This window comes from Odocoileus virginianus, chromosome 28 (genome assembly GCF_023699985.2).
Source record: "Odocoileus virginianus isolate 20LAN1187 ecotype Illinois chromosome 28, Ovbor_1.2, whole genome shotgun sequence".
NCBI lineage: Eukaryota > Metazoa > Chordata > Mammalia > Artiodactyla > Cervidae > Odocoileus > Odocoileus virginianus.
Window position 1 is genome coordinate 42,280,839 of NC_069701.1, and position 19,519 is coordinate 42,300,357.

The 19,519-nt window shown below is 60.7% G+C and overlaps 1 protein-coding gene across 3 annotated transcripts in view; it reads left to right on the plus strand.

Annotated features, from left to right (window-relative positions):
* The first annotated feature begins 4,333 nt into the window (after window positions 1–4,333).
* The window catches only part of CARS1 (cysteinyl-tRNA synthetase 1), a 41,308-nt gene continuing 26,122 nt past the window's right edge, over window positions 4,334–19,519 (plus strand). Inside the window, exons 1-7 of one of the 3 annotated variants that reach the window (XM_070457833.1) lie at window positions 4,334–4,441; window positions 12,289–12,537; window positions 16,146–16,240; window positions 17,099–17,187; window positions 17,658–17,754; window positions 18,134–18,232; window positions 19,044–19,193. In XM_070457833.1, coding sequence (XP_070313934.1) covers window positions 4,417–4,441; window positions 12,289–12,537; window positions 16,146–16,240; window positions 17,099–17,187; window positions 17,658–17,754; window positions 18,134–18,232; window positions 19,044–19,193 — 804 coding nt within the window. In that variant the 5' untranslated portion in view covers window positions 4,334–4,416. The remainder of the gene's footprint in view (window positions 4,442–12,288; window positions 12,538–16,145; window positions 16,241–17,098; window positions 17,188–17,657; window positions 17,755–18,133; window positions 18,233–19,043; window positions 19,194–19,519) is intronic. The other 2 variants (XM_020883275.2, XM_020883276.2) reach the window with 2 other exon arrangements.

Consider the following 19,519-nt stretch of genomic DNA (forward strand, 5'->3'; position numbering starts at 1 on the left):
GGGGGGGGAATATGTTTTAGAGACAAATAGCAATTAACAGTACAGTGTAAGGATGATGTTAAACAAAATGTGTTTGCACAGGTTGGTTCACTTCAGTTCAGTTCAGTCACTCAGTCGTGTCCGACTCTTTGCGGCTCCATGAATTGCAGCACGCCAGGCCTCCCTGTCCATCACCAACTCCCGGAGTTTACTCAAACTCATGCCCATCGAGTCGGTGATGCCATCCAGCCATCTCATCCTCTGTCGTCCCCTCCTCCTCCTGCCCGCAATCCCTCCAAGCATCAGGGTCTTTTCCAGTGAGTCAACTCTTCGCATGAGGTGGCTAAAGTACTGGAGTTTCAGCTTCAGCATTGGTCCTTCCAATGAACACCCAGGACTGATCTCCTTTAGGATGGACCAGTTGGATCTCCTTGCAGTCCAAGGGACTCTCAAGAGTCTTCTCCAACACCACAGGTTGTATAGGATTTCATAAAAGGATGGCTGACTTAGATATGAGGGAATAGGGAAGATTTTATAAAAAATAAAAAATATGCACCATGGAATATTACTCAGCCATTAAAAAGAATTCATTTGAATTAGTTCTAATGAGATGGATGAAACTGGAGCCCATTATACAGAGCGAAGTAAGCCAGAAAGATAAAGACCATTACAGTATACTAACACATATATATGGAATTTAGAAAGATGGTAACGATAACCCTATATGCAAAACAGAAAAAGAGACTCAGATGTATAGAACAGACTTGTGGACTCTGGGAGAAGGCGAGGGTGGGATGTTTCAAGAGAACAGCATCGAAACATGTATATTACCTAGGGTGAAACAGATCACCAACCCAGGTTGGGTGCATGAGACAAGTGCTCGGGCCTGGCACTGGGAAGACCCAGAGGGATCGGGTGGAGAGGGAGGTGGGAGGGGGGACCGGGATGGGGAATACATGTAAATCCATGGCTAATTCATTTCAATGTATGACAAAAACCACTACAATGTTGTGAAGTAATTAGCCTCCAACTAATAAAAATAAATGGAAAAAAAAAAATACCCCCCACAAAAAAACAAAAAGAACTTGTGCAATCTGACATTAGTTTCCAGAAATTAACTGGAAGATGTTTATGGGGTTTACTGGATTTGACGAAAATGACAAGATGTGGAAACACAAGTGAAGTCGCTCAGTCGTGTCCGACTGTTTGCAACCCCATGGACTGTAGCCGACCAGGCTCCTCCTCCCATGGATTTTCAAGGCAAGAGTACTGAAGTGGGTTGCCATTTCCTTCTCCAGGGGATCTTCCCAACCCAGGGACTGAACCCAGGTCTCCTGCATTGTAGGCAGATGCTTTTACCCTCTGAGCCACCAGAGAAGTCCATGGAAACACAAACATCTAGTAAATTTGGAAAGACTCCTCAGGAGGAGAAATGGGCTAGGGAGGGACGTTTCTATTTTTTGTGGGTTTTTTTTTTTTTTTGCTACATGGCATAGCATATGGGACCTTAGTTCCCCCAGCAGGGATTGCACCTAAACCCTGCAGTGGAAGCGTGGAGTCTTAACCACTGGACCACCAAGGAAGCCCCTGTGGAGAGATATCTCTTAAACTCATGGCTGCTTTCCATAAAATGCAGCTACAGAAATGATTGCAGAATGTTATCAACAAATTGGTTACTGACAGCACCTTAGGTAGACCTGCAGAGACGGCCCAGCAAACTCTTTTTGCCCAAGGTTGTGACTATAGGCGGTGTCCTGGATGGGTGGGATCTGAGTTTCTTTCCCAGTTCTGGTCCCATTGGAAACTTGATGAATCCCAGACAGAGCTGTGGCCCTTCTCCACATCAGTTCAGTTCAGTTGCTCAGTCGTGTCTGACTGCAACCCCATGAGCTGTAGCACGCCAGGTCTCCCTGTCTATCACCAACTCCTGCAGCCTACCCAAACTCATGTCCTTTGAGTCAGTGATGCCACCCAGCCATCTCATCCTCTGTCGTCCCCTTCTTCTGCCCTTAATCTTTCCCAGCATCAAGATCTTTTCAAATGAGTCAGCTCTTCGCATCAGGTGGCCAAAGTATTGGAGTTTCAGCTTCAGCATCGGTCCTTCCAATGAACAGGACTGGTTGGGTCTCCTTGCAGTCCAAGGGACTCTCAAGAGTCTTCTCCAACACCACAGTTCAAGAGCATCTTCTTTGGCGCTCAGCTTTTTTTATAGTCCAACTCTCACATCCATACATGACTTTTGGAAAAACCATAGCTTTGACTGGACGGACCTCTGTTGGCAAAGTAACGTCTCTGCTTTTTAATATGCTGTCTAGGTTGGTCATAACTTTCCCTCCAAGGAGTAAGCATCTTAAATTTCATGGCTGCAGTTACCATCTACAGTGATTTTGGAGCCCCCAAAAATAAAGTCAGCCACAGTTTCCACTGTTTCTCCCTCTATTTGCCATGAAGTGATGGGACCAGATGCCATGATCTTAGTTTTCTGAATGTTGAGCTTTAAGCCAGCAGATTCTCTATAACCTTCTGGCAGGGAGGTCAGCTCTACACCTCAGCAGAAGTGCTGCTCTGCCAGGGCGGGGTGGGTCAGGAGCACTGCCTGTGGCATGACAGAGCTGGACCCCAGGGGGTGGCTCACTGAACTGGGTGAGCTCACATTGAGCTGAGGCCAGGAGACTTTGGTGGTTGTCCCTGTGTCCCCAGCAACTCCTTGGTCTCGGAGCTATGGTGATGTCTCCATGACCTAGGACAGGGCCTGGCATTGAGGAGGTGTCCATAGATAGTAGGAGCAGATGATGGCAGGTGGCCTGGCAGCCACTCTGCACACTCACAGATACTGGTCCAGACCTGGCACTGCAGGAAGACTATTCCAGTCAAAGATGGCAAAAGACTAATACTCTGTGATAACCTATATGGGAAAAGAATTTGGACAGTAATGGATACATGTATGTGTGTAACTAGATCACTTAGCAGGGTGCTCAAGGACACAGGCTGCGGAGCAGCAAGAACAACCTCCAGGGCACATATATACAATGGGAGATCACTCAGCTATAAAAAGGAAAGAAATCGGGTCGTTTGTAGTGATGTGTATGGACCTAGCATCTGTCATACAGGGTGAAGAAAGAAAAATATTGTATATTAACACATACGCGTGGAATCTAGAAAAAACAGTGCAGGAGTAGAGATGCAGATGTAAGGGACTGATGTGGACAGGTGGGGATGGGGAAGGTAGGACGAACTGTGATTGGGATTGACATGCTACCATGTGTAGAATAGCTAGCTAGTGGTAAACTGCTGGATAGCACAGGAAGGGACTTCCCTAGTGATCCACTGGCTCACACTGTGCTCCCATTCAGGGGGCTGGGGTTTGATTCCTGGTCAGGGAACTAGATCCCACATGCTGCAACTGACGATTTCCTGCACACCAGAACGAAGATCAAAGTCACTACAATTAAGGCCCAGGACAGCCAAAAAAATAAATGCGTAAAAAAGGGGAAAAAAAAAAAAGCTGCCTATAGCCTAGGGAGCTCAGCTTGGCGCTCTGTGACTGCTTAGAGGGGCAGGACGGTGTGTGGGAGGGGGGCTCAAGAGGGGAGCTATGTGTACACACGGCTGTTTCAGCTCGTTGTGCAAGAGAAGCAAGGACAGTATGAAGTAATTATGCATTTGATTTTTTGTTGTTGTTTAAAGAGTGACTGGTCCGATAGAGACCAGACTGGGTTGTCAAGGGATAGGGGGAAAGGGGAGGGATGAAATGGGAGGTTGGTGTTAGCAAATGGAATTGGAGTTAGCTTTTTAATATAGATTATCCACAGTGTCCGACTGTATAGAACAGAGAACTAAATTTCCTATCATACTATATTTAATATGACAAGTCATAATGGAAAAGAATATTAAGAATGTATACATGTATAGCTGTCACTCTGTTGTACAACATTGTTAATCAACTATCAGTTCAGTTCAGTCGCTCAGTCATGTCCGACTTTGCGACCCCATGGACTGCAGCACGCCAGGCTTCCCTGTCCATCACCAACTCCCGGAGTTTACTCAAACTCCTGTCCATCGAGTCGGTGATGCCATCCATCCATCTCATCCTCTGTCGTCCCCTTCTCCCGCCTTCAATTTCCCAGCATTTGTGTCTTTTCCAATGAGTCAGTTCTTCGCATCAGGTGGCCAAAGTTTCGGAGTTTCAGCTTCAACATCAGTCCTTCCAATGAACATTCAGGACTGATTTCCTTAACGGCAGTAAAAATTGAGGGTTAAAAAAAAAAAAAAAAGATTCCCAGCATGCCCGGGGCCAGCGGCGTCTGGGCGCCGGTGGTTGCTTAGCGACCGGGCGTATCCCGGAAGGCCGGCGGCTTGGGGGCGGGATTTCCGGGGCGGTGGTTGCATCAGATTCTGGGAAGCCGTGGCGGCCTCGGCGACTGCGGGATTCGGGTGATGGCAGGGTCCTCCACGGAGCAAGGTGAGCGCGCGCGAGTGGCGGGCGGGGCAGCCTCGGGCCGCGGGGCTCTGGGGGCCACCCTGGAGCCGGGGGCGCCGGGTCTCTGAGGGGCGGGCCCCAGGGCGCGCAGAAGGCGGGCCCGGACCCCCGGGTTTTCCCCGGTGGGCGCGCTCCTCCAGCCCCGGCCCGGGCCCTGCCGGGGCCGCCCCTCCCCAGGCCCTCCCAGACCTCGAGGCCGCAGGGTCCCCCCTGCGCCCCGATCCCGGGGGCTGGTTCTGCGTTCCCCTGCGGGCCCCTGGGCCGGACCTTGCCCCCTCCTGCCCCCTGGGATTTGGGGGGACAGGCACAGCTCCAGGGTCGTTTGGGGGCCGCCCGGCCTCGGGTTGACACTTAGGAACGTGGGGCCGAGGGAGCCGGACGCGGACGCACGGGAAAGGGTTGGGGTTTTACGAAGGCGCTCATCTGCGGCTGCAAGCAGTGGCCACGGGGACCTGCCCGATCGCGGCGTTACTGCCCCCTCTTTATCGCCGCCCCCGGGGTTCCGTGAGCGTCTCAGGCTCTGTCCCCACGGGTCACTCGTGTCACCATCCGGCAGACAAGCCGCCTCCGGGGCGTGCTGGTTCCCTGGTCACCCTCCCTCCTCCAAGATCGCGGGATGCCAGACAGAGCGCAGGTAGTCCCCGGATTCCCGAGTCCGTGTCAAGCTTTCCTCGGGAAGAACTCTCGGGGCATCGTTTTTATTCTCTGGCTGCCCTGCTTCGACTGTACACACCTCCCCGGCCTCTGGGGTCCCCCTTGCTCCTGGGGTTCCCAGCAGGGAGCTCTAAGCAGCTGGACCCGGTGATGTGGGAGGCCCCTGATGACAGGGTTGCTGGGGTACCCATCATCCAGGCACCCCACATTCCACCGGACAGGTGTGCCTGGATTCCAGCATTGGCTCCACCCACCCAGATCCTCGGCCCTCGGAAGTCCACCCAGACTCCTGAAAAATAGCAGCTTGGTTGATAGCCCAGTCTCTGGGCCCGGCAGGGCTGGGGTTCCACCTCTGCCCCTTCCCCACGTGGGGCGGGTTTAAAAAGTCCCCACTAGGAGGATGCAGTGAGCCTTATAGGGGTTGGTAGAGGCTAAGACTTAGAAGAACACTTGGCTGAAAGGGGTGCTGTGTTCGGGTTGAAAGCCCAAGCTTGTTTCTTTTCTTCCTTCCTCCTTCTCTTCCTTCCTTTTTCATTTGGGATCAGAAATGACATATTCAGTTTTTTAGTTTTTTTTTTTTAACTGCTTGAGAACTGGAGATTTTCAGAGCCTTAGTAAGAATCGGCCTGTTTTTGGAGATTGGTGCATAGATTGGGAATAAGGTGTCTGGGCAGCTGACGGGTTGTCCTGGTCCTGAAATGAAGGGCCACAGCTCCTAGCCCACCTCTGCCCTCTCTTCTATTAGAGCTGACGCCCTTCCCCCCATACACGCCTTGTCTAGGCTTTTCTCAAAGACAAGAACCTAGGACCATCCCCTGAGGAAACAGGAAATGAAATGGTAAGGGCTTCATACAGCTGCCAGAGTTGATGTTCTAGGTTTCCGGGTTCTGAATGCTTTTTTTCCCCTCGAAGTTAGAATCATCGATAGTGACCATCTTCCCAGAATTTTTAAGGAGTCCCTCACTTAGAATAATCTTCCCATTTTGTATCGTCTTTCTTAAGTTGGTGGTCCCTCGCCATGCCACTGGGGTTAAAGCTTCTCCTTTGTAGCTTGAACAGGAGGCCCATTCCTGGGTGTTTTAGAAAGTTGAGTCTCATCCCTCATGACCCCCAGGGTGCACGGAGCACATCTCAGAGGCCTTGGCCTGCAGGTCAGGCCTCTTCGGTGGCCGTGAGTTAGGTCAGACTTGCATTTTTTATACAGTAGGCTTTAATTTTTTGTACAGTAGAATTCAAAGTTGTTCATACTAACAGTTGTTGTTCAGTCGCTCAGTCGTGTCCAACTCTGCGACCCCATGGACTGCAGCACGCTGGGCTTCTGTCCTCCACGGTCTCCTGGAGTCTGCTCACATTGCGACCCCATGGACTGCAGGACACCGGGCTTCTGTCCTCCACGGTCTCCTGGAGTCTGCTCACATTGCGACCCCATGGACTGCAGGACACTGGGCTTCTGTCCCCACGGTCTCCTGGAGTCTGCTCACATTGCGACCCCATGGACTGCAGGACACCGGGCTTCTGTCCTCCACGGTCTCCTGGAGTCTGCTCACATTGCGACCCCATGGACTGCAGCACGCTGGGCTTCTGTCCTCCACGGTCTCCTGGAGTCTGCTCACATTGCGACTCCATGGACTGCAGCATGCTGGGCTTCTGTCCTCCACGGTCTCCTGGAGTCTGCTCACATTGCGACCCCATGGACTGCAGCACGCTGGGCTTCTGTCCCCACGGTCTCCTGGAGTCTGCTCACATTCATGTCCATTGAGTCAGTGATGCTCTGTGACCACCTCGTTACAGCAGAGGAGCATTTAGCACTTTTCTCAGCGTGAGTCCTCGCTAAACGCATCTGTGGGGGCCTGTCATCCTCAGGGCGCGCCTTTGTGGCTGATCCTGCCCTTGGCGTGCAGACAGGAATCCTGAGGTTCAGAGCCGGCGAGTGATTTGTCTGAGGTCACACAGCTTGCCAGGGTCTGTCTGACAGCAGCAACCTTGGGCACTCTGCCTTGCTGACTCTGAGTTCAGATTAACACCAAACGCCCCAGTTCCAGAGTGGGTCACGGCAGAGGAGGGAGCAGGCTGTATTTTCTGTGTTTCCCAGAGAAAAATGAAATGCACGTGCGTGTAGACTACAGATACTTGCTCATCCAGGCACTCATGTCTCCCGGTATTTCCAGTCTAAGAGTCAGGGGAGATAGTGTCCTTGGGTGGCAATGAAAGCGCCCCGTGTCCACGCTCCCACCCCGGCCCATCCCGGGTGGCGGTGCCGTGCAGTCACACGTGTCCGGGCATCAGATGGTGATGCTCCCCGGGACCAACGAGTGCCCCGTGAAAGCTCACACCTGCTGTTGTGGGGGGACCCTGTCCGAGAGTTCACCGCAGTGTGCTCACATGGACCTGTCACTTCATTCATTCGTCACAGCAGGGCACTTCTGTAGGTCTGTCACTTCATTCATTCGTGGGTGTGCTTCAGGCACCGGTCTGCTGGCCGCTGCTGGGCGTGCGGGTGCGGCTGGGGGCAAGGCCGGGCGTCGGGCCTTCCTGGGCTTAATGTCCAGCAGGAAGGGGTGGCCAGAGCGCAGAAGCCCAGTGCTGGCCCAGCACAGACCATTCGTTTCTTGGCCACTTCCCCGTGTGCGTGCTGCCGGCTGGCCCAAGTCCGTGGAGATGGGTCAGGGCCAGGGCCTTTTCCTCTGAGGCTGCAGAATCTGCCAGAACCTTGGCGAGTCTTTCCTTGCTCCCACCCATAGCAGGGTGGAGCATGGGCAGTCACTATGGAGACTCTGCCGGGCCAGGTCTAGACACGGTGGTGGGCATCCGTCTTCTGGCCAAGCCAAGCCTTGCAGCCCAGAGACAAGCGCCTGGGTCTGGGGAGCGCCCTGCGCTCTGTCCCTGAGGGAGGGCCTGGCTGCAAGGAAGATAGGAAGCACCCACCTGCCCTGCTGAGAGGGACTGGGAGCTGAGCAACGGGAGAAAGGGGCCGGGGGGCCTGGCAGAGGGCACGGCAGAGAGTGCTCTCACCTGGCGCTGAGACCTGAGGACCACCGCGTTGCTTTCCAGCAAGTTCATGAGGCCAGAGTGGGGGATGGCGGGAGATGGCTGCAGGCCGTGGTCTGCAAGGGCCTGGAGCCATGTGCGGAATGTGGGTCTCGCCTTTGAGCCTTGGCAAGGCGTCTGCCCCCTCCCCCTTGTGGACTGAAGCAGGGAGACCAGGAAGTGCCCGAGACGCTGGTGACCTGTGGCCTGGGCTGTGGCAGCAGCGGGCATGAGAAGTGGACAGGGTGGGGCGGACCGGGGCGGGCGCCGGGTTTGCCGTGGGGAAGGTGGTCATGCCGTTCCCTGAAGTCCAGGTTGGAGGCGAGACATGATGCCCGGGGCCACCGTGTGGACAAGTGACATCTGGACGTCCGGGGCTGTGTGCTCGGGGGGGGGTCCCTGACGCCCGGAGTGGGTGGCGTTGCTGCCGGTGCAGAGCAGGGGTGCCTGCATCTCTCTGGTCCCCCAGATTCGTGTGGGGGGGGGAATGCTTTCATTCCAGAAGGCTTCTCAGACTGGGAACCCCCCAGGAAAGAGGAATGGGCCTGAAGGGGGGCCCCCGGTGACAGGCAGCAGCAGACGCAGGTGGGGAGCTGAAGGGGCCTTTGCAGGAAGGGCCTGACCCTCAGGGCCGGGTGCTCCCGGGGCCTCGCGGCCGGCGAGGGAGGGGTGCAGACCCCCACTGCGCCCAGGCTGGTCTTCAGAACAGAAATAGGCCTGGTCTGGGAGCTTAGGAGGAAGGCAGACCTGCGGGGAGGGGTCTGAGCTTCAGCAAGCTGCCTGCGGGTTCTTAGCCGCTGAGGTCGGCAGGGGAGCCGGCCTTACCCCCAGGTTCCGATTCTGAAGGTCTTGGGGGGGCTTGGATCGGGTGCTTCTCGTAGCTGGCAGTGCTGCCTTGGCACTGAGGCTTCCCCGAGCAAGAGCCTGGCTGGAGCGGAGCAGGAGGTGGGGGACTGCTGGCAGTTGCGAGCAGCCATACACGCCTCGGGAAGGTGTAAAGGCCACGGGGAAGAAAGGAGCAGTGGGTCACAGCCTATGTGACTTGGGTTCCTCACCTGGCTCTCAAATCAGTGTGAGTTCAGTTAAGCGTTTTCTAAACTGTGATGACCACGGTCCATGTTCAGGGCCTTCGCCACAGTCCAAAGCCGTGTGTCTGGATGGCCCCGAAGTGGAGTGGCGGCGGACACGGGGCTGGGAGTCGCTGTGTGTGTTTGTGTGTGTGGGGGGCTCCCTGGGGAGGGTCCTGGGGGAGGGGGGTCGGGGAGGTGATGGGCGCCCTGCTCCTGAGTCCACTCATCGCCTTTGGCAACATGGGCTCACCGCCAGACCACAGTCTGGCCCAAACCCACAGCCACTTGAAAGCTGACCTATTTTTAAATTTGTTTCCTCAAGTTAGGCTTGAATGCAGCTACCGCAGTGACCTGATGACTGGCCCTCTGGCCCGCGGGCTCTCTGCTTCAGATGAGACTCTTAGTAATAAATGCGTGTGTGATCCCCGGGTAAACTTCTCCAGGGCCACTACAGCAGTAATAACACAGGAGTGAGTAAAATAATAATAATGGTAATAACAGCAGCTGATGGGCGCTGGCTGTGCGCCCGGCAGTACTTCAAACAGTTTACGAGTGTGCTCACTAACACCGCAGCTTTACGAGGCGTGCGTGCGTGCGTGTGTGTGTGCACACCTGTTTACCTGGGAGGGGGTCTGCCCAGCCAGGGAGGGGTGCAAACCCGCCGAACCCTTGCCCGCTGACCTGCTTCGTTAGTGCTTTAAAGCCGTCCAGTTGGTGAAACGTTTGACGTGTTTTTATTATGAAAAGGACATGTGCTTATTGCAGAAAATGTGGGCAGTGAGAGAAAAGAGGGAACTAAAGTGCCCTGGAGCGGTAGCCACTGTCCAGGTCAGTGGATCCTAGGGGGTGCCTCGTCCCTGGCATTCACCCAGAGTGGGGGCAGTCTGTCTGTCCAGTGCAGTTCCCGGGGCACGAGGTGGGGGGGCGCGGGGGGCAAGGCTTCCCTGGACAGGGCTGGCCCTTCTGCGCTCCAGTTGTGGCCCAGGCAGCTGCAGCACAGACAGGGAGGGTGGGCTTGGGGGGCCACGCGGGGCAGGCAGGTGCTCAAGGGCGATGTAGGGCCCCCCCCCGGGACGCGCTGGCCCTCCCCTCAGCTCCGTCCACCCACTGGCAGGCCCTTGATGTAGCTTTCTGAACTGAGTTCATCCAGCGCGCGAGAGGAGCACGCAGTCAATGTAGGAAAGTGGGCAGGGCAGTCTGTATGTCGGAAATTAGCGCTCTGGGGAGATGAAACAGCAGGAGGGGTCAGGCCCCAGGGGGTGGGCTCTCCTGGAGCAGTGACCAGGAGGGCCAGTGGGAAGGGTGATACCCACGCAGCACGGGGAAGCAGGGAGGCTGACCGTGTCCAGGGGGGCCTCAGGCAGGCAGGGGCCCCGAGGGGTGTGGGGGCCCCCCAGCTGGTGTGAGGACCAGGCTCGGTGAGACGGGGGCCTGGAGGAGGAGCGGGGCTGCTCTGGCCTTGGGGCCCCGGGGAGCCCGGACCCTGGGGCGGTGGGGGGCGGCTGGGGGGTGGGGCTGCCTCCCAGGGTCCGGGGCAGAGCAGGGCTGAACCCTTGTGGCGACTGTGCTGAGAGGCCAGTGCTCCGGGCGCGTCAAGATGGGGGCCTGGACCATCCAGTGGCGTGGCCCCGGGTGCCCTGAGGGCACCTGGTCAAGGATGGAGGGGCGCTGAGCTGCGTGCCTCGGGGCCGCCCTGTGCAGTGGGCAGGAAGCGGCCGGTCTCCCTGGCACGCCTGGGCCTGGAGCCAGGGAAGATGTGTCCCCGGGGCCCACGCCTTCCTTGTGGATGAAGAGGTCGGGGTTCGGGCAGTCCCCTCACTGGGCCCCCCGAGGGCTTTGGTCCTGCCTTCCTGCCTCTGTCTCGCCCCTGTGCCTGGGAAGTCCACTCCGCGCAGGCCCTGGAGGAGGGTCTCCGCGTGGAGACCTGTGGGAGGGCAGCTCTTCCCCAGGGGCGCACTGTCCTCTGCTCGCAGGCATCCTGTGGGCCTGGTCGGGGCGCTGGTTCTCCTTCTGTGCTGGGCCGGGCCCCTGTTGGCCTGCAGCTCCTCCCTGCGCTGGGCCCATCACGGTGACCCAGGCCTCGTGCCAGGCGGCTGCATCTGCTGGGCTCTGGGCCAGGGTGTGTGCCCCGTGCCTGGGGGTGAGGGCCGGGCTCCTGCTGGCCCACTCGGAGCCGCCTCCTGGGCTCGGCATGCCTGTGGGAGGAAGCAAGACCAGTCCCCCTCCCCACGGCCACGGGGCCTGGCGCCACCTGCCTGCCTCCGCCTGCCCGCCCCCCGCAGGAGGTGAGGGCACCCGGACAGTAGTTGGAGCCGTGACACAGGGTCAATGCACTGACCAGGGAGGAGGTGGGGTGTTGAGAGGGAGGAGGTGGCGAGCAGGCTCGGTGGGGTCGGGCTGGGATCTCAGGGTGATCAGGGCCCAGGGCCATCTGCTGGCAAAGGCTGCTGGCTGGTCCTCGCTCAGGCTGGGGTTCTGTCCCCCCACCCCCGTCCTCGTGGCTCCAGGGCAAAGCAGCGGCCTCGGGCCCCTGCCAGGGGCAGGCCTGTGCCAGGCGCCGGCCGGACGGCTACTCTCCAGGCAGGTGGAGCCGCCGCAGTCTGTGGGCCTCCTCGGAGCTTGGGCTTGGCCGCTAGAAGCCTGGCCAGTACCGGGTTTGGGGAGCTTGCGGTTCTCAGAGCTGCCCATCGCCAACGGGGTGAGGTGACCGGTCAGCACCGGCCCTCCGGCACCCAGAGCCTAGCAGGGTGTGTGTGTGATTGAGGTGAAACTGTGTGTGTGTAATTGAGTATGTGTCTGTGCGCATGTGTAACTGAGGTGAACGTCACCAGCCGTGAGGTTAGCCACCTCAGCGTGCAGCTCGCGTGTCTGTACTGTTCACAGCCTCCTGCAGCCGCTTTTGGTTCCGAAACAGCCTCGTCCCACCTGGAGCCCACAGGCAGTCGCTCTGCACCTGTCCCCCCGTCCCGGGCACCCGCCCGTCCTGGGTGTCTCCTCCCCAGAAGGGGGAGCCCCGGCCCCGATCCTCGGCTTGCCCAGGCACCCGGGCCCACTGACGCCCGTCCTCTGTCTTTGCAGCTCCCGACTACAGGGCCATCCTGGGCATTAGTGACGAGGCGGCCCGGGTGCGGGCGCTGGACGCGCACCTCAGCACGCGTAGCTACGTGCGGGGCTTCGCCCTGTCCCAGGCAGACGTGGATGCCTTCAGGCAGCTCTCAGGCCCTCCGGCTGACCCGCAGCTCTTCCACGTGGCCCGCTGGTTCCGGCACATGGCCGCGATCCTGGGCGGCCCCCCCGCCACAGGCCCGCCCTGCGGGCTTCAAGCAAGTGAGTAGCAGAGCGGCTTCTGGCCACGAGACCCTTCCAGCCGGCCACAGGGGAGCAGATGGCCTGGGGGGCCTGCCAGCACCCCGAGGGGAGGTTAGGACAGAACCCGAGGGCTCGACCCCCATGGGTCTCGACCCCCATGGGTCCCGACCCCGCACTGCTGTGGTGGAGCCACTGGCCGGGTGGGGGCCCACCTTGGCCGTCAGCTCCCTGACTCCGCTGGGACTTGACTTGCTTCTCCTTAAGTCTTCCCCTGAGGTCACGGGTATGTGTGTGTCCACCATCGGCTCCTGAAGCAGTGGTAGTGTGTGAGCCGTGGACACCCAAAGCAAAGGCGTTTCTGGGCTTCGAGAGGAGGGGGGATCAGAGCTCTTGTTCCCCCCACCTTGCTTACCGTGTGCAAGGGGGGTCTGGCTTCTGGGTGGTCTCTCCCCTCCCATGAATCTGCAGATGAATCCACAGTGGCCGTTGCCTGCGAGCAGCTGTCCCCCCAGCCCGGCTTGGGGTGTGCACCCCCTTGAGCAGGGGGCAGGGGGCCCACATGTGGCCTCGGTGGTCCCTGCTGGGCCTGGCAGCCTGCGGGGCCTCTTCCAGATCCTTCAGCTGGGACGATCCCTTGGAGAAGGAAATGGCTCCCCACTCCAGTATTCTGACCTGGAGAATTCCATGGACTGTAAAGTCCATGGGGTCGCAGAGTCGAGTGAGCGATTTCCACTTTGAGCTGGGACATCGGGATCCTCTGCCTGGTCCCCTCTGTAACGGGGTGGAGGTGGGGTGTGTTCCTCCAGCGTGGGGTGGGGTGGGCTTTGATTTCTGGGGTGATCCTGCCACAGACACCTCTTCCCCAGTGGAGGCAGTGCTTCTTCTGAGGCGGGGCCTCCGGGGTGGGGTCAGGGTGGGCGGGGCGCAGCTTTGCCCTGGCCATCGGAGCTCCAACCTCCAGCCTGGAGCTTGCGGGAGGGTGATACAGGAGCCCATTGGGAAGGGCGGATGTCCGCCCCCACAAAGGGGGGTGCGGGTTCCCCGGGGGCAGGGAGGTCTCCCTGGTACCCTGACACGATGCCTCCAGGGCGCCCACGGGGACCCAGAGTGGCAGGGGATGGCTGGTAGACTGGGCCCAGGATCCTCAGGGTCGGTGTCCTTGGCCGAGTCCCTGGGTGCCAGTGGCCGAGCGTCTGCCTCGCTGGTGTGTCTCAGATGTCCCCCAGCCTGTGCCAGGCAGGCAGGTGGGCCCCCCCCAGCCCCCGCCCCCCGCACCCCTCCCCTGGGCACCGTGCCCACGGCTGGCTGTCCCTGCCCGTGTGTGTCTTCCGTGGGCCGGGGCCTCAGCAGCCCCAGGTGTGCCTCAGACCCCGGAGGGGCCGGGCTCTGACCGAGCCCCTTCCTCACCCTGCCTCCCCATCTTGTCGGTCCCCTCTGTGCAGCCCCAGTGCGGAGGGTCCACTGTGCTGCGTCTGGGGCGCCCTCCCCAGAGCGGGGCTCAGTCCAGACAGCCCCTCCCCCCGGGGTGCTCTCTGCCGCCCCCCACCGCCCCATCTGCCTCCCAAGAGGAGCTTCAGGGTCTGCTCTTGCCTATGGAGGGCGGCTCGCGGCCCCACGGGTCCCCAGGGTGTGAACCTCTGAGCCGCCCCCTTGCGAGGCTGTGGTGCATGTGGCCCCCAGGGCACGCAGATGCGGGCTGGCACGTCCCTTCTGCTCCCCCACACCCTCCCTGCCCAGAGCCTCGCTCTCCAGGCCTCGGCGAGCCGGGTGTGCTGTGCTGGCGGTGTGCTCATGGGCCAGAGCTGTGTTTCTGCACGTGCCTGGGCGGGAGAGCCAGGCACGGGCGTGTGTGGTGTTTCTGAGCAGCCGGAGGAAAGGTGGGCACAGCTGGGGGTCTGCGCCCAGCGGACAACGTCGGTGCCGGGCGCAGGGCAGTGGGTCCCCCAGGGCCTCTGGCGACCCTTCCTTCTTATTAAGCCGGAGCCCCCGGGCACGTCTCCTGACTTTCCTTTTGGCCAGGGGATTGTGAGTGCCGGTTTCTGTGACTGCTCACCAGCTCTTGGACGGTAGCTGCTCTCCAGGGCGCGGAAGTCCGAGTGTGACCCCATGTCCTGGAGGGTGTCCCTCTGGCCAGGCCCCTGCCTGTGCCCACGGCTGGGTCCTGTCGCTGCCGCCCCCTCGAGTGAGCCTTCTGTCCTGCGAGCCCCGCCTTCACCCCCCCAACCCCCCCCCCCCCCCCGCCCCGGCAGCTCCAGCTGGCTTCCGGGCGCCCCATCTGGCAGCGGCGTCTCTCGTGCGGCGACCTGCAGTGTCTCAGTGGGGGCATGGCAGGCAGCGTCCCAGCGGGGCCCCGGGAGTGTTGCTGAGTCGCAGGCTGTGTTTATGGTGAGGCCTACATGGCCGCTGACCACAGGAGCCCTTCCGTGTGTCTGTGGCTTGGGCCTGGTCCCCGGGAGTCTGCTGGTGCCTGCCTGGAGTCCGGAGCTGCTGGTGGCTCTGTCCCCCAACCCCCGCGGGTGTACACATACACACACGCGCGCGCACACACACAGCAGTCTCCCACCCCTTTGCTGGTCTGCTGGTGGCTCTGTCTGTCCCCCCACCCCCCACGGGTGTGTGCACACACACACACACACAGACACCCGTCTCCCACCCCTTTGCCGGTCAGTAGTGTGCATCCTCCGGGTGGCCCATAGCTGGACCCAGGGCTGAGGCCTACGTGACCCCTGGGGGGAGCAGCGGGCGGTCCTCTGGTGGCAGGACGGTCACCTCGCAGACATGGCAGTGGGCTGGGGGTGGCTCTGGGCGTGGGCAGCTGAGCTCAGCCGGGTTAGGTGTGCGGCAGTGCCCCGAGGTGGCGGGAGGGTCACCAGTGCCCCGAGTCGGGGTGAAGGGTGTAAAGACTTGGCGTCTCTCCTGGTACCTCGGGACACAGCTACCCCCCAACCCCACCCACCTCCCAGGCTCTCGGCGCAGACCATCAGGCCTGCCCTTCGTGCAGTGGGAGGCTTGGGCTCTCTGCCGCAGGGGCAGGGGACTGGCCAGGAGGAGATAATGGGGTCAGGGAGGAGGGCGGGGATTCCCCAGTGACTGTAACTGGAGGAGGCTGGGCTCCGTGAGCCCCTGCACCCCCGCCCCCCGGCCCCGTGGCGTGGCCCGCGGGCTGTTCCCAGAGACTCTGGGACAGGGAGGAGCCCTGCCTGGGAACCCGCTTGTTGCAGGGGTGGGGAGCTGGCCGCCTGCTGGTGGAGATGGGCCTGGGCCTCAGGCCGTGCTGACTGTCCGCGGCCATGGGCCGGCAGCTCTTTCTGGCCTGACCTGGCTCCTGGGCCTGGAGGTAGTCCCCATCCCCCAGAGAGGCGTCCTCCTGGGGGCGGGCAGGCGGGCACCTGGGGGTGTGACCAGGTGCATTCGGCCCAGCTCCGTGGCCTGTCTGTGCCCCTCCGGGCGTGCGGGCGCCCTGTGTCTGGAGCAGGCGTGGTGGGTGTGGCGGGCCGTCCCTGGTGCCACTCAGACGTGAGCAAGCAGAGTGGCGGTTGGGGGCGGTGGCGCTGGATCGGGCCACACCGTCAGAGCCCCGTGGTTTCCCTTCGTCCCGCGCTGACCCAGCTGTGCTCTCCCCCCAGCAGGCAGAGGGCGGCGTGCACAGCCCGCGTGGTCTCCTCCAGCCGGGTCCGAGCCGTGCCAGCTCCGCCTGTACAACAGCCTGACCCGGAGGAAGGTAGGGGGCCGCGGGAGGCGGGGGCGGCTCTGGAGGACCCCTCGGCTAGTGGGCGAGTGTCCTCCGCAGGGCTGTGTTCGGGAGCGTGCGTGCACACCCGTTTTGTGGGCACACCTCGACGGCCTGCCTGTCGGCTTCCTGGCTCTGGGTGTGCGCAAGGCTTGCTCAGCAGGATCAGAGGCTCCAGGGGTTTTGCACGGGGCTGATGGGATTCAGAGGTTTTGCACGGGGCTGACGGGATTCAGAGGTTTTGCACAGGGCTGACGGGATTCAGAGGTTTTGCACAGGGCTGACGGGATTCAGAGGTTTTGTGCAGGGCTGACAGGTTTCCGTGGGCCAGCACCCTGAGCAGACGGGCGGCAGGGTCCCTCTCGTGGACTGGTTGGGAACAGCCGGCCCTGAACTGACCTGAGACCTTGGGCGGTCGGCAGGAGGCCTCACGCCCTAGGCCGGCTCCTCCAGGAGTGTGGGCCCCCGGGCAGCTGGGAAAGGAAAGCTCTATTCCTACGTTGTTCCTGGGAGCAAGTGCTGGGCAGTCAGCTCGCTTGGCTCTGGCCTGGCTCACAGCAGGTGCCTGATGAATGGTGACTGTTCTTATTAAAGCAGCAGAACCGGGCCACCCGTCTCCTTGACCTGCGGCCTGTGTCCATGAGTGGAGTCCCAGGGAGGAGGGGGCCTACTCCCCGGGCCCCTGGGTCGGGAGCTCACCGTTGTGGGTCCAGCGTGGCTCCCCAGCCGCAGCCTGGACCGCGGCTTTCTGCAAGCTGTGTGGTCGCTGTGAATGTGCGCGAGCCGCTCATGGCCACCAGCAGTGGTCCTGCGCCCCTCGTGACGGTCATTCCCTTGTTTCCAACCAAGGACGTGTTTGTGCCGCAAGACGGGAGGAGGGTGACATGGTACTGCTGTGGGCCCACCGTCTACGACGCCTCGCACATGGGGCATGCCAGGTAGGAGCGCAGCGGGACCCGAGCGGAGGCGCCGCGCCCAGCTTCTTTCTCTCATCTTTAAGATAAAAGCTTCTTACTCTGAATATTCACTGCAGAAAAACTAGAGAGTCCAGACAACCAAGCAGAAGTAGTCCTTGCAGCCCCCACGTGCCCCTCTGGACTCTGACCAGAGGTCTCCTTCCTGTGCCTGAGAGTCCTCCCCACCCGCTGCCCCGGGGCCGACCCAGGCTGGGGCCGTGGGGCGAGGTGGCCCCTCTCCCAAGATGCGCTGTGGTGCCGGGTGGAAGGGCGGGCCCCTCTCCCGAGGTGCCGCGGTGCCGCTGGAAAGGCCGGCCCCTGTCCCGAGGCGCCGCGGTGCCGCTGGAAAGGCGGGCCCCTCTCCCGACGCGCTGCGGTGCTGGGTGGAAGGGCGGGCTCCTCTCCCGAGGTGCCGCGGTGCCACTGGAAAGGCCGGTCTCCCGTCGCTGCAGGTCCTACATCTCCTTCGATATCCTGAGGAGAGTGTTGAGGGATTACTTCAAGTTTGATGTCTTCTACTGCATGAACATCACGGACATTGATGACAAGGTAAAGGCAGTTCTCAGGATTAAATTGTAAATACAGTGGATGGCCGAGGGAAGAAACGACCTTGGATGAGTTAATAAAGCCACGTTGGCTTGAGCCAGCTCAGCTCAGCGCACGCTGTGTGAACCGCCACCCCTCCACGGGACTTGCGTTGTGGTTTATGTGGACGATGCTTTGTGTTCAGCTGCTTTGATGCTGTTGAAAATCTGGGTAAATGTGAGCGACCCCTGGGGTGGGCGTGGGGGAGGGGGGGCTCGGGCTGACTCCCGCTCAGGAGGACCAGGACGAGCCGCGTTCTCGGATGCCGCCCTGGCTCACGGTCGCCCTCTGCCTGGGCACCAGGCACCACCCAGCTGACCCCGCTTCCCTCCTCTGCTCCCAGATCATCAAGAGGGCCCGACAGAACTACCTGTTCGAGCGGTACCGGGGGACGCAGCCCCAGGCAGCGCAGCTGCTGGAGGACGTGCGAGCTGCCCTGCAGGTGGGTCCCTGCCGCTCCGGGCCCCCGTGTCCCCCCGGCCACCCCGTGCCCAGCACGGGGCCGGGCCTCAGCGGGCCCCGTGGCACGCAGGTCACGAGGTCTCCATCGCGGAGCTCCCCTGGGCCGTGGGGAGAACTACCAGCAGAGATACCTGAGGGCGGGGCAGGGGGTGAGCACTCCTGCCACCTGTGGGACGCTCCGCGCCGGTCACCATGGTCTGCGCTGACCTGGGAGCCTTCCACATGGAGTCACGACCGAATCAAAGGCGTGTGACCCAAGAGGCCGAAGCTGCCAGGCTTCTTAAGTGGGTGGTCCTGGAGGTTTTCAGTTATCTGAATAAATTAGTTCTCTCCAGTCTAACATTTTGATTTGAAAGAACTGTATTACAGATTATGGCTATTATATTTTGAGGTCAGATAAGGCAAGTTCTCTTTCTTAATCACCATCTTTAGTAATCACAGTAATGACTGCCGTTGTGCTTACGATACATTATCTCCGCCGGAAAAATGAGTTAGCAGTCATCCTCTAGGCTGAGCAGTGGGGCCTCTGTGATGGAGGCGTCGTGGGGGACACGTGTGTGTCCCGGGCGCTGCCTTAGGGCAGCTGCCTTAGTCCAAGGTTACGTCAGAGGGACGGGCCCTGCGACCTTTGCACCGCCTGCCTCTTGGGGACACGCGGGGTGACGCCCTCGGGACCCAGACCCTCGGAGGCCGTGGGCGGGGAGCAGGACCGGCCTCTTCCGTGTGGAGCCGGCAGGGAGCGCGGGGCTCTGCTGAGCGGGGCTAACGGTGTGGTCTCCCCTCACTCACAGCCGTTCTCCGCGAAGCTGCAGGAGACCACGGACCCGGACAAGAGGCAGATGCTGGAACGCCTGCAGTGCGCGGTGGTGCAGGCCGCGGAGCCGCTGGAGGGCGCGCTGCGGGCCGGCCTGGCCGGGCAGGAGCTGGACGTCCGCGTGCAGGTGAGGCCGAGGTGCGTCCACTGGCCTCGCCCCTCCAGTCAAGGCGGCACCCTCGGGAGGCGTGGAGGGCCGGCTCTCAGGGTTATTCCGGCCTCCTCGGGGTCTCTGTCCACTGCTTGTAGCAGCACCGCCTGGGGAAGCCGAGTGGAGACCCCGTTGGGCGTGAGCGCGGTCTGCTGGGCGTGAGCGCAGCGCCAGCCTCGGGCCGCAGGCGCACACCTGTCTCCCCCCGCGGTCCCCGCCTCCTTACACCCCGTCTCCCTCCACGGTCCCGCCTCCTCTGGCCTGAGCGCCCGGGTTCCCCTGCCCTTCTCCTCGACACCGGC